General features: G+C 39.4%; 1 protein-coding gene across 4 annotated transcripts in view; it reads right to left on the bottom strand.

The window, feature by feature from the left end:
- LOC309845894 (uncharacterized protein) overlaps positions 1-14,476 on the bottom strand; it is a 54,709-nt gene that overhangs the window by 6,736 nt on the left and 33,497 nt on the right. For all 4 annotated transcript variants that reach the window (XR_014301576.1, XR_014301577.1, XM_082694347.1 and 1 more), the window contains one exon: positions 794-892. Coding sequence is in view for 2 of the 4 variants with exons in the window: in XM_082694347.1 (XP_082550473.1) it covers positions 794-892 (99 nt within the window). In the remaining 2 variants the exon portion in view is untranslated. The remainder of the gene's footprint in view (positions 1-793; positions 893-14,476) is intronic.

Genomic DNA, 14,476 nt, shown 5'->3' with positions numbered 1-14,476 from the left:
TTAGATTCTGTTAAAGGCTTTTTCTGCACTCAGATGACTGCTTTACTCTTCATTCTGCTAATCTGGTGTCTTACATGGACTGATCTTAGGCTGATCCACACTTGCATTAATTACTAAGATGAATTTCCCACTTCATCATGTTTAACCTCTTTAATATGATGCTGGATGCAAAGCACTAATTATTTTTCTTGTTATTTTGGGATTTTTGCATCTATATCTTTAGGGATAGTCGTGTTTGCTAGTTATCTGAGGTAATGTACTCCATGCGGAATGAGATGGGAGAAGTTCCCTTTTTTCTCAAAGGGTGTAAGAAAGATTGGTACTGACGCATACTGAAACATTCTGGTAGAAAGCTACTGTCTGAGGGTGTCCTACACCAGTTATTTAAACAGAATTTAGTGAAAAGAATCATTAACGAGGCGACCAGAAGAGCAAGCTGATTCAAAGGCAGTGGTTCTCAGATGTCAGTGTGTGTTAGGAGGGCTTGGGGAGCACAGATTCCTGATCGGGCATTGGAGTTACTGACTCAATAGACCAGGTGGAGCCTGAGAATATCTGCACTTCTAGCACATTCCCGGGAGGACGTGACACTGCTGGTCATGGACCACAGGCTGAGAGCTAGGTTCCATGGAATCGGGGGTAACAAAATGCAATTTCCCTGGGCCGAGGGAACAGAGCGTTCACCACTCAGTGACAACAGCAGTCACATGGAAAAGGGCTGCCACCTGGCCAGTGTGCATTTCTGGGCTTGGCAGTAAGTTCTAGGGGCCAGTGGTTAGGGCTGACAGTGTACCTGGTTCTGCCTGTGCTGGGGAAGTCGCAGACTGGGCTTGGCTGCTGCTCTCGGAAAGAACCACCCCGGCCAGCGTGGAGAAGCGCCGTCAGAATGAAGCTGTGGGAAATGGAAGACAGGAAGGAGTCAGTCTTCCGTTTGCGGCTTCTGTCTAGCATCCTTTATGGGCTTAGCACGGAGCCTGCTGCTACGCGGAACAGCTGTGCCAAGTAAAGGACAGGGTGGAACTCAGAGACAAGGACTGGAGCCCTCAACATGCCTGCTACACGCTACACATCCGTGAACTTCTGATCCCCACCAGCACCTCTCCCGTGATCCTGATCTGCATCCGCCAAAGGATCTAGATCTTCACAGCTATGCCCTTTTCCCGGAAGCTTTCGTTTTTTCCCTAAGTCTGCCACGGGGTACAGCTCAACAACATTGGGGTAAGGGAGCCAACCCCCTGTGCAGCCAAAAATCCACATATATCTTGACTCACCAAAAACTGAACTACTGATCACCTACTCTTAACCAGAAGCCTTACCAATAAGCCAATTAACACATATTTTGTATGTTAAATGTATTACATAATGCATTCTTAGAATAAAGTAAGCTAGAAAAAAAATGTTAAGAAATCTTAAAATACATTTACAAAATCATTTCATAAAAAGTCCACGTAGAGTGGACCTGTGCAGCTCAAACCCTGTTGTCCACGGGTCAGCCATACTGCGAGGTGTCTCCGAGAGCTGCCTGGGTTCCAGACAGGGCACTCCTCTCACCCACTGGCGTCAGCAAGCCGTCTGCCTGAGAAGGCCGAGAGACAGTCTCCTCCTCAGTGCGGCGGGACCACAGCTGTGTCACCTTGTGGCAGCGTTACCCATGTCCCCCCCAGCAGCTGCTCTCAGAAGCGCAGATGGTTTAGGTGCGACGGTGAGGAAAATCCACGCACTGCCTTAGTTTGAAACCCTCGTATTCTGGCTCTGAGAGACCGCACCGTGTACTGTCTCATGCGAAGCACATACTGCCCCATTAGAACTCCATTCTTTAAGGTTTGGGGCTTTTTTGTTTTGGATTCTTAACTTTTCTTTTGACTAAAATTGAACATGACCATATATTTCTGTATAAAACAGCTCAAGTTCACAAGCTTATAGAGCCTGAAACCATGAGATAATGGCTACATTACAATACACATCATGAACATCAAGCGTGTGTGTGTGTTTAAAATACCTGTATCAATGACACTAAAGCTGTTTTTAAAAGTCTCATGAGAGGCGGAAGCTGGGAAGATGCTGGAGTAGAAGGACCCTATGTTCCCCTGTCCCAGAGACACAACTGGCTAACATATCAGCATAAATAACCCAGAAAACAACATGAAGACTGGCAGAACAAACTCTACAACTGAAGTTCCCCAAACAAAACCTGAAGAAGTTCATAACCATGAAACAAGCCCTGCAATAAATATTAAAGGGACTCTGAGTGCAAAGATCAAAAGTGACAAAGATGAGAAAGGAACAGAGAAAGAGTACCCAGAAATGGACCCTCAACTATATGGTCAGCTTATTTTTTTTTAAAGGTTTATTTATTTGACAGAGACAGAGTGAGAGAGGGAACACAAGCAGGGAGAGTGGGAGAGGGAGAAGCAGGCTTCCCGCTGAGCAAGGTGCCTGATGCGGGGCTCGATCCCAGGACCCTGGAATCCTGACCTGAGCTGAAGGCAGACACTTAACGACTGAGCCACCCAGGTGCTCCTGGTCAATCGATTTTTGACAAAGCAGAAAAGAATATCCAATGGGAAATGGACAGTCTCTTCAACAAATGGTGTTGGGAAAACTGGACAGCCACATGTAGAAGAATGAAATTGGGCCATTTTCTTACACCATACACAAAGATAAACTCAAAATGGATAAAAGACCTAAATTTGAGACTGGAATCCACCAAAATCCTAGAGAACACAGGCAGCAACCTCTACGACCTCTATGACCTTGGCTGCAGCAACTTCTTGCTAGACACATCTCCAAAGTCAAGGGGAATAAAATACCAAAAAATGAACTTTTGGGGCTTCATCAAGATAAGAAGCTTCTGCACAGCAAAGGGAACAAATCAACAGAATTAAAGGGCAACCTACAGAATGGGAGAAGATATTTGCAAATGACATATCAGATAAAGTGCTGATATCTAAGACCTATAAGAACTTACCAAACTCAACACCCAAAAAAACCACACACACAAATAATCCAGTCAAGAAATGGGCAGAAGACGTGAGCACACATTTTTCCCAAGAGGACATACAAATGGCCAAGAGACACATGAGAAAATGCTCCACATTACTCAGCATCAGGGAAATACAAATCAAAACCACAATGAGATACCACCTCACCTCACCCCAACCAAAACGGCTAAAATGAACAAGTCAGGAAATGACAGATGTTGGTGAGGATGTGAAGAAAGGGGAACCTTCATACAGAGAGGGAGACAAACCCTGAGAGACTCTTAACTACAGAAACAAACTGAGGGTTGCCAGGGTGATAGGCACTGAGGACACATGATGTGATGAGCACTGTATGTTACATGCAACTGACGAATTACTGAACTCTACATCTGAAACTAATGATGTACTGTATGTTGACTAACTAAATTAAAAAAAAAAAAAAAGAATGAAGAAAATCTCCAGAAACAAAAACAGGTGTAATAAAATGGCAATAAACATATATATCAATAACTACTCTGAATATAAATGGACTAAACACTCTAATCAAAAGATGTACAGTGTCAGAATGGTTAAAAAAAAAACAAGACCTATCTATATATTGCCTACAAGAGACTCATTTCAGACCCAACGCCAGTACAGATTGAAAGTTAAGGGATAAAGGCACGCCTGGGTGGCTCAGGTGGTCAAGTGTCTGACTTCGGCTCAGGTCATGATCTCAGGGTCCTGGGACTGAGCCCTGAGTCTGGCTCCCTGTTCAGTGGGGAGTCTGCCTCTCCCTCTGTCCTGCCCCCCTGTGCTCCCTCTCTCAAATAAATAAATAAAATATTTTCTTTAAAAAAGGAGATGGAGAAACATTTATCATGAAATTGGATGTCAAAAGAAAACTGGAGTTTTAATACTTATATTGGACAAAAAAGACTTTGAAACAGAGACTGCAACAAGAAATTAAAAAGGGTACTATATCATAATAAAGGGGACTACTCAACAAGAAGACACAATCATAAATATTTATGCACCAAATATGGGAGCACCCAAATAAATACGGCAGCTATTAACAGAGGAACTAATCAATAGTAATACAATAATAGTAGGGTACTTTAAGACCCCAATTACATCAACGGACAGAGATCACCTACACAGAAAATCAACAAGGAAACAATAGCTTTATGTAACACACTGGAACAGATGGAATTAACAGATATAATCAGAACATTCCATCTGAAAGCAGCAGAATACAAATTATTCTCCACTATACACAGGACATTCTCCAGAAAAGATCACATATTAGGTCACAAAACAGGACTCAACAAACAAAAAGACTTAAGTCATAACCATGCACCTTTTCTGACCATAATGCTATGAAACTGGAAGTCAGCCACTGGAAAGAGCACAAATACACTGAGGTTAAACAACATGCTACTGAACGATGAATGGATCAACCAGGAAACCAAAGAAATTTTTAAAAATTAAATGCAAAGAGATAAAAATGAATATTCAATGGTCAAAAAACCTTTGGGATGCAGTAAAAATGGTCTTTTAAAAAAATATATTTTATCTGAGAGAGAGAAAGAAAGAATCTGAAACAGACACCACACTGGACACAGAGCCAACATGGGGCTCAATACAAAAGCTGGGAGATTATGACCCGAGCCGAAACCAAAAGTCAGATGTTTAACCGACGAGCCCCGCATCATGCTCTCTGCTCAGCAGCTCTCTGCTGAGAAGGTATCTGCTTCCTCCTCTCTCTCTCCCTGCCTCTCTGCCTACTTGTGATCTCTGTCAAATAAATCAATAAAATCTGTAAAAAAAATTGATAAACCCCTAGCCAAACTTATCAAAAAGAGAAAGGATCCAAATAAACAAAATCACAAATGAGAGAAATAACTAACTCCACAGAAATACAAACAATTTTAAGAGATGATAACGAAAAGCCGCACACCAATAGATACGGCAGCCTAAAGAAATGGACAAATTCCTAGAAACATATAAACTACCAAAACTGAAGCAGGAAGAAACAGAAATATGAACAGAGCAATCACCAGTAATTAAATTGAATCAGTAATCAAAAACTCCCAACAAACAAAAGTCCAGGACCAGACTGCTTCACAGGTGAATTCTAACAAAAAAAGAAGAGTATCTCTTTTTAAGAGTTTCTCTTCTCTTTTCTTCTCAAACTAGGTGAATTCTAACAAACATTTAAAGAACAGTTTTACTGGGCACCTGGGTGGCTCAGTCGGTTGAGCGTCTGACTCTTGATTTCCGCTCAGGTCATGATCTCGGTCATGGGATGGAGCCCCACGTCAGGCTCTGTGCTCAAGAGAGAGTCTGTTTGTCTCTCTCCCTCTGTTCCTCTTTCCCTGCCTCATGTGCGCACACACTCACTCTCTCAAATAAGTAAATTTATTTTAAAAATAAAGAAGAGTTTCTATTAAGAGTTTCTCTTCTCTTCTCAAACTGTTCCCAAAAATAGAAGAGAAAGGAAAACTTCCAAATTCATTCTACAGGACCACCATTACCCTGATACCAAAACGAGAAAAGAAACGACCCCCCACCCCACAAATAAAAGAGAGAACAAACAAGTCTGTATTTCTCATGACTATAAATCCAAATATCCTCAACAAAATACTAGCAAACCAAATGGAACAACTCATGTAAAAAATCATTCAGGGGGCTCAATCAGTTGACTGGGCATCTGACTCTTGAATTCAGCTCAGTGGTGATCTCAGGGTCCTGGATCAAGCCCACACTGCGCTCCGCTCCACGGGGAGTGAGCATGTCTCCCCCTCCCACTGCCCCGCCCCTTGTTTGCTCACTCACTCTCTAATAACAATCTTTTAAACATGTAAAAACTTTTTAAAAAGCATTCACCACAATCAGGTGGGATTTATTCCCAGGATGTAAGAGTAGTTCAATATTCACAAATCAATCAGTGTGATATATCACATCAATAAGAGAAAGGATTAAAAAAAATGATCTTTCCAATAAATAAAGAAAAGATATCTGAAAAAGTACAATGTCCATTCATGGTAAGAAACCTCAACAAAGTAGGTTTAAAGAAAACATAACATAATAAGGGTCTTACATGAAAAACCTGCAGCAAACATCATACACAATGGGGAAAAGCTGAGAACTTCCATGCTAATATTAAGGAACAATACAAGGATGTCTACTCTCATCTCTTTTATTCAATACAGTATTGAAGTCCTAGCCACGGCAATTAGACAACAAAAAAAAAGTAAAATGCATCCAAATAAAGAAAAGTAAAACTTTCACTATTTGCAGATGACATGATACTATATCTAGAAAATGCAAAAGACCACCAAAAAAAGGACCAGAACTACTCAATGAATTCAGTAAGGTCACAGGATACAAAATCAATGTACAGAAATCTATTGCTTTTTTTTTTTTTTTTAAGATTTTATTTATTTATTTGACAGAGAGAAATCACAAGTAGGCAGAGAGGCAGGCAGAGAGAGAGAGAGAGAGGAGGAAGCAGGCTCCCTGCTGAGCAGAGAGCCTGATGTGGGACTCGATCCCAGGACCCTGAGATCATGACCTGAGCCAAAGGCAGCGGCTTAACCACTGAGCCACCCAGGCGCCCAATCTATTGCTTTTCTATACACCAATAATGAAGCAGTAGAGAAAGAAATTAAGAAAATTCCATTTATAACAGCACCAAAAAAAAAAAAGATAAAATAAAATAAATACCAAGGAATGAACTTCAGAGTTTTCTGTACCCTGAAAACTATAAAACTCTTAGGAAAAAATTAGAGAGACACAAAGAAACGAAAAGACATTCCATGCACTTGAATTGGAAGAACAAACAAGGTTAAAATGTACTGCCCAAAGCAGTTTACAAATTTAATGCAACCTCTACCAAAATACCAACAGCATTTTTCACAGAACTACAGCAAACAATCCTAAAATTTAGCTGGACCAACAAAAGACCCCAAACAGCCAAAGCAATCTTAAAGAACAAACTGGAGCTATTACAATCCTAGAGTTCAAGATATAATACAAAGCTGCAGCAATCAAAGCAGTATGGTACTGGTACAAAAACGGACAAATAGATCAATGGAACAGAATGGAGTGCCCAGAAATAAACCTACAATTATATAGTCAATTAATCCTCAACGAAGCAGGAAAAAATACACAATAGGGAAAAACCAGTTTCTTCTAACAAATGGTCTTAGGAAAACTGGACAGTTAGCTACATGTAAAAGAATAAAACTAGGGGTTCCTGAGTGGCTGAGTCAGTTAAATGTCCAACTCTTGGTTTCAGCTCAGGTCATGAATTCAGGGTCATGAGAATACAGCCCTGCACTGAGGTCTATGCTCAGCACAGTCTTCTTGATACTCTTTCCCTCTCATTCTGCCCCTCCTCCCGTTCTTTAAAGTGGATGGGTAAATCTTAAAAATAAAAGTAATAATAATAATAAAATAAAAATAGACAATTCCCTTGCACCACACACAAAAATTAACTGAAAATTATCAACTCCTACAATTCAACAACCCACCCCAAAAAATCCAAAAATGGGCAGACAACATGAACAGACATTTCTCCAAAGACATACAGATAGCCAACGGACACATGAAAAGACGCTCAACATCATTTATCATCAAAGAAATACAAGTCAAAATCAAAATGAGGTATCACTTCACACTTGTCAGAAGAGCTAAAATCAAAAAAACAAGACACAGTAAGCCTTGGCAAGCATGTGGAAAAAAGGAACCCTCATACACTGTTGGTAAAAATGCAAGCTGGTGCAACAATAATGGAAAACAAAATGGAGGTTCTTCAAAAAGTTAAAAACAGAGGGGCACCTGAGTGACTCAGTTGGTTAAGCATCTGCCTTCAGCTCAGGTCAAGGGTCCTGGGAATGTGCTCTCTGTCGGGCTCCCTGCTCAGTGGGAAGTCTGCTTCTCCCTCTCCCTCCACCCCTTCCCGTGTTTATGTTCTCTCTCACTCTCTAATAAATAAATTTTTTAAAAAGTTAGAAATAGAATTATTATATGATGCAGTAAATGCACTACTGGGTATTTACCCCCAAAATACAGAAACACTAATTTGAAGAGATACATGTACCCCTGTTTAGTAACATTATTTGCAACAGCTAAATTATAGGAGCAGCTCAAGTGTCCATCCATAGATGAATGGATAAAGAGTGGTGTATGCAGGTGCTAGCCCGCGCACGTGCACACACACACACACACACACACACACACACACGATGGGGTACTATTCAGCCACAAGAGTATCTAGCCATTTGTAACAACATAGATGAAGTTAGATAGTATAATGCTAAATGAAATAAGTCAGAGAAAGACAAATACCATATGATTTCACTCATATCTGTAATTTAAGAAAGAAAACAAATGAGCAAAGGAGAAAACAAAAGAGAGACAAACCAAAAAAAGAGTCATAACTAAGGAGAACTAACTGATGGTTAGCAGAAGAGGGGGGTTGTGAAATAGGTGACAGAGATAAAAGAGCAAAATTATGATAATAAGCACTGTGTAACGTACAGAATAGCTGAATCACTATATTGCACACCTGACACTAATATAACACTGTAATTATCAATATGGAAATTAAAATAAAAAACTTGTGTTTAAGTCTCATGGGATACTTGGATTTAAGTGGGAAAAAACTATATTTCCATATACTAGCAATAAACAATTAGAAAATTAAATAATTTCATTTACAGGGTAAGAATTGTATGATCAACTGAACAGATGCAGAAAAAACTTTTTAAAAATTCAACATTTATGACAAGTGCGTATAGAGGAAATGTATCTCAACAAAATAAAGCATGTATGTTACAAACCCACAAATAACATCCTACTAAAACTGAGAATAAATACTCTTATCACTTTTACTCAACATATTATTGAAAATCTTATGTAGAGCAACTAGGCAAGAAATAACAGGCCTCCAGACTGGAAAGGAAGAAGTAAAACTGTCACTATTTTTAGATGACATATTACATAGAGACGACCTTAAAGACTGTAAACAAAATAGAGAATCCAGGAAAGCTGCAGGATATAAAATCAATATACCAGAAAAACCCTGTTAATTCTATACACTAATAATAAACTATCAGAAAAATTAAGAAAACAGTTCCATCTACAACTGCACCAAAGTAAATACAATTAGAGAGAAATTTAAGAAGGTGAAAGACCAGGGCACCTGGATGGCTCAGTTGAGCATCTGACTCTTGATTTCGGCTCAGGTCATTGTGAGATCAAACCCAACTTTCTCACTCTTCCCCCCTCAAATAAATAACCTCTTTAAAAAAAAAAAAAGTGAAAGAACTGTACACTTGAAACTGTAATAAGACACTGCTGAAATAAATTGAAGACAAATAAATGGAAAGATACTCAATGTCCATGGGCTGGAAGAACTGTAAAATATGCATACTATCCAAACAAACCTTCAAATTCAACACAATCCCCAATAAAATTCCGACTGTGTTTTTCACAGAAATAAGCAATCCTAAAATCCTAAAACCACAGACGATCCCAAATATGCAAAGGAACCTTGAGAAAAACCAACAAATCTGGAATATCACACTCCCTAACTTCAAACAATACTGCAGAAGTATAGTAATCAAATCGTATGGTATTGACATAAAAACAGGCACATATAGGTCAGTGGAACACAACAGAGAGCCCAGAAATGAACCCTCTCATAAAGAGCCAATTAATTTATGATCAAGGAGCTAGAAATAAACAATTGGGAAATACAGACTGGTTTTGTTTTTTTTGTTTTTAAGATTTTATTTATTTATTTATTTGACAGAGAGTACAACCAGGGGAAGTGGCAGCTAGAAGGAGAGGGAGAAGCAGACTCCCCGCTGAGGCTAAGCAGGGAGACCAATATGGGGCTCAATTCCAGGTTCCTGGGATCATGACCTGAGCTATAGCCAGACGCTTAACCAACTGAGCCACCCAAGCACCCACAGAAAACACACTGTTACATCAATGTTTTTGGAAAGGAGGACAGCGACATGCAGAGTAATGAAACTGGACAATGATATTACACTATTCACAAAAATTAACTGAAAGTAGATTAAAGACTTAAATGTAGAACCTAAAACTATAAAACTCCTAGAAGCAGTAAGCTCAATGTCAGTCTTGATAATAAATACAAAGGCTTAACGACGGCCAACAAGTACATGACTCTCCATGTCACAAATCATCAGGAAAATGCAAATCCAAACCACGATGAGCTGTCACTTCATACCTGTCAAAATGGCTATGATAAGGCAAATAAAATAACATGTTGGCAAGAACACTGAAAAAAGGGAACATCTGCTCACTATTGGTGGGAATGTAAATTGGTGCAGCCACAGTGGGAAACAGCATGCAGTTTTCTTAATAAAAAACAAACAAACAAACAAAAAAACTATCACATAATCCAGCAACTCCCATCTGTGTATTATCTGAAGAAAACAAAAACACTAACTTGAAAAGATACTTGCATCCCCATTTCGTTTGCAGCATTACTTACAATATCCAAGATACAGAAACAAACTAAGGGTCTTTCAATGCCTTAATGAACAAAGTAATGTGATATATACAGATATAGGTATATGAAATTTACTTAGCAGTTAAAAAAAAAAAGTCTTGTTTTAAAAAAATTTAATAATAGCTTCCCCTCAAATCAGGATTAAATCTAACAAAATATGTCAAGGATCTCTATGCAGACTATAAAGCACTAATGACGGAACTCAAACAAGACCCATGTAACTGGAAAGGCAGCATGGCAAAAAGGTTAGTTCCTCAAAACCCATCCACAGATTTAATGTAATCTTTACAAAATCCCAGCAGGATCTTTGTATACATATATATACAGATACTAAAACCTGTATGGTAGGAGTGTAGCAGCTTTGAAATTTTGAAAAAGAAACTCTGTAGCTACAGTAACCAAGACAATGTAGTGTTAGAAAAGGGAAAGACATAGAGCAGAGCAAAGAACCCAGAAACAGTCCCACAAGAGAATGGCCAACTGATGACAAAGGTGCAAAAGCAAAACAGTGGTACATGCAGATCTAATTCTTTACAACTGCTGTGTATTTTGGTACTCCTGGGGCTGTTTAATGACTTTTAACTATTTCTCCACATCTTTTCAATGTATTTTCCACCCTATAACCTGATCCAGTAAGATTTATCACTGGGATACAAAGAAGGTTCAACATATGCAAACCAACCAATATGATACACTGTGTTAATAGAACAAAATCTAAAAATCCCATTATTTCAACAGACGCAGAAAAAACATTGGACAAAATTCAACATCCTTTCATTAAAAAAAAACCAAACAAACATCTCTCAAATAATAGGGCACAAAGGGGCACCTGAGTGGCTTAACTCAGAGGCTCAGTTAAGCCTCTGCCTTCAGCTTAGGTCATGATCTTAGGGTACTGGGATCAAGCGTGGCACAGGCTCTCTGCTCAGCAGGGAGCCTGCTTCGCCACCCCCCCTGCTTGCCTCTCTGCCCGTTTGTGATTGCGCATGTGCGCGCTCTCGCGCGCTCTCTCTGTCAAATAAATAAATAAATAAATAAATAGGGCACAGATAGACCTTACTTCAAATTGCAAAGGCCACGTATGACAAGTCCACAAAACAAGCATACTCTAAGGTGAACAGCAAAACCGGTTTTTTCCTGAAGACAAGACTAGGACAAGAGTGCTCACTCTTGCCACTGCTTTGAACATAATATGGAAGTCTGAGCCAAAGAAATCAGAGAAGAAGAAATAAAGGCATCCAAATTAGAAAACAAGAAGTAAAATAGTTTCTATATACAGGTGACATAATGTTAATACAGAAAATCCTGAAGACTCTGCTGAAAAGGCTATTAGAAATTAATAAACTTGGGGTGCCTGGGTTGCTCAGTGGGTTAAGCCTCCGCCTTCAGCTCAGGTCATGATCTCAGGGTCCTGCGAAGAGCCCCACATCAGGCTCTCTGCTCAGCAGGGAGCCTGCTTCCCCTATCTCTGCCTGCCTCTCTGCCTACTTGTGATCTGTTAAATAAATAAATAATCTTTTTTTAAAAAACCAATTAATTAATTAACTTAATAAAGTTGCATAATACAAAAGCAACATAAAAAATCATTTGCATTTCAGGACTTTTGAGGAAATGGTGGAATAGACAATCCTGTGTTCACCTTGCTCCATGCATACAACTAGGTAACACCCGCCATCAGTATAAATAATCCAGAAAATGATCTGAAGACTAGCAGAATAGACTCTCTACAGCTAAATGTAGACAAGAGGCCCCAGTGAGGAGGGTAGGAAGGGTGGAGATGCGGTCTAGAGCCAAAAAGACCCAGAGAACTATCCACACAGGATGGCGGAGGTGTGGAGAGGAGAGAGGAGCAGAGGCCCCTCCCGGCACCCCAGCCATGGGGACCTGCCCAAAGACGACAAATTCCGGTACCACTGGACTCTGACAACTAGAGGGGCTGGTTTAGCGAGTCTTACAATCAGTGGGGCTTAGCACCTGGAACTTGAACAATCAGTGGGATAGGCTCTGGGAGAGCAGGAGGGTAAAAGTAAACTGAGTCTCTGCCCTTAGAGAGACAGCACAACAAACAGTCCCGCTGAGTTACGGCATAGAATCAGCAGTTCCAAAAACACTTGAGGAACTCAAGAAAAATGCTCATTTACTAATCTCAAAGCGAGTACTAAGAGATCAGGAATCTTTGGAAGATGTCTCTAAGAGCAAAGGAGCTAATGAGTGTCATCCAACATCCGAACTCCCAGCAGAGATACAGGGGCGGCACAGTTCAACTCTCTCTAGCCTCCTAACAGCGCACACACACCCATGTCCTGCAGACTCACCCCCTCCACCTCAGCCTGCAGCCTCCCTAGGCGGCTGCAGTTCCCCTCAGAGCGGACTGGCACAGACTTTGCTGGCACTGTGCCCCACCTCCATGTTTTCCTGCAGACTCCCACCCTCCAACATACACTTACCAGAGTACAAAAAAGATTATTAACAAACATAAAGCAAACAATCAATAGTAATACAGTAACAGTAGGGAACTAAAACACCTCACTTACATTAATGGATAGATCACAGAAACAAAATCAACAAGGAAATACTAGCTTTGAATGACACACTGGACTGGATGGATCTAAAAGATCTATGCAGAACATTTCCTACTAAGACAGAGTACTCAGTCTTTTCAAGTGCACAGAGAACACACCCTAGATCATGTCAGGCCACATACAACAAATTCAAAAATACTGAAATTGCATCCTGCATTTTTTTCTAACCACAATGCTATGAAACTAGAAATCAAGCACAAGAAAATAAATCTGAAAATGACAAATATACATAGAGGCTAAATGACAAGCTACTAAACAATAAGAAGAAGTAAAAAAAAATAAATCTGAAAATGACAAATATACATAGAGGTTAAATAACAAGCTACTAAACAATAAGAAGTAAAATATATATATATATATATATATATATATATATACATGGAGACAAATGAAAATAAAAATACAACCAGCCCAACATCTTTGGCATGCAGCAAAAGTTCTAAGAGATTATAGAAACACAGGCCTACCTCAAAAGCAAAACATAACAAAACAAAACAAAAATTAGCAACCTAACCTTACACCTAAAAGAACTAGAAAAAGAAGTACAAAGCCTACACCCAGTAGAACAAAGGAAAGAATAAAGGCAAGAGCAGAAATAAACAAAATAGAAAACCACCATCACCACAAAAGCAGAAGAGATCAATGAAACCAGAACCTGGTTCCTTGAAAACATCAACAAAATTGATAAACCTTTAGCCAGACTCAACAAAAGGGGGGGGGGGAGGACTCAAAATCAGAAATGAAAAATGGGAAATAACACAGAAATACAAATGACCACTACAAATAAAAACAAAACAAAATGAACAACTCAGAAGAAATGGGTAAATTCCTAGAAACACATGATCTCCCAAAACTTAATCAGGAAGAAACGGAAAATTCGAACAGATCTATTATTAGCAACAAAACTGAATCGGTAATCAAATAATTTCCAGCAAACAAGTCCAGAAACAAATGGCTTTGTGGGGAAAGTCTACCATTTAAAAATGAATATCTGTTCTTCACAAACTATCCCCCCAAAAAACAGAAAGAGAAGCTTCCAAATGCATTCTATGAGGCCCACAGTACCCTAATGCTGATGAAAACACTACAAAAAAGAGAGAGAACTACAGGCCAATATCTCTGACTACAGATGCAAAATCTTCAATAAGTAACAGCAACCTGAACCAATAATACATCCAAAGAATCATTCACCAGGATCAAATGGGACTTATTCCTGGGATGCAGTGATGGCTTAATATTTGCAAATCAATGTGATACATCACATCAACAAGACAATAAAAATCAAGATCATAAAAAAAAAAATAATGTCCATTACAGTAAATGCAAAAAAAGCATCTGACAAAGTAAAAATCCATTCAAGATAAAACCCCGGGGGGGTTCCT

Source organism: Mustela nivalis, assembly GCF_964662115.1.
Source record: "Mustela nivalis genome assembly, chromosome: 13".
NCBI lineage: Eukaryota > Metazoa > Chordata > Mammalia > Carnivora > Mustelidae > Mustela > Mustela nivalis.
Note: the sequence above shows the minus strand (reverse complement) of the source record. Positions and strands in the feature narration are given on the sequence as shown.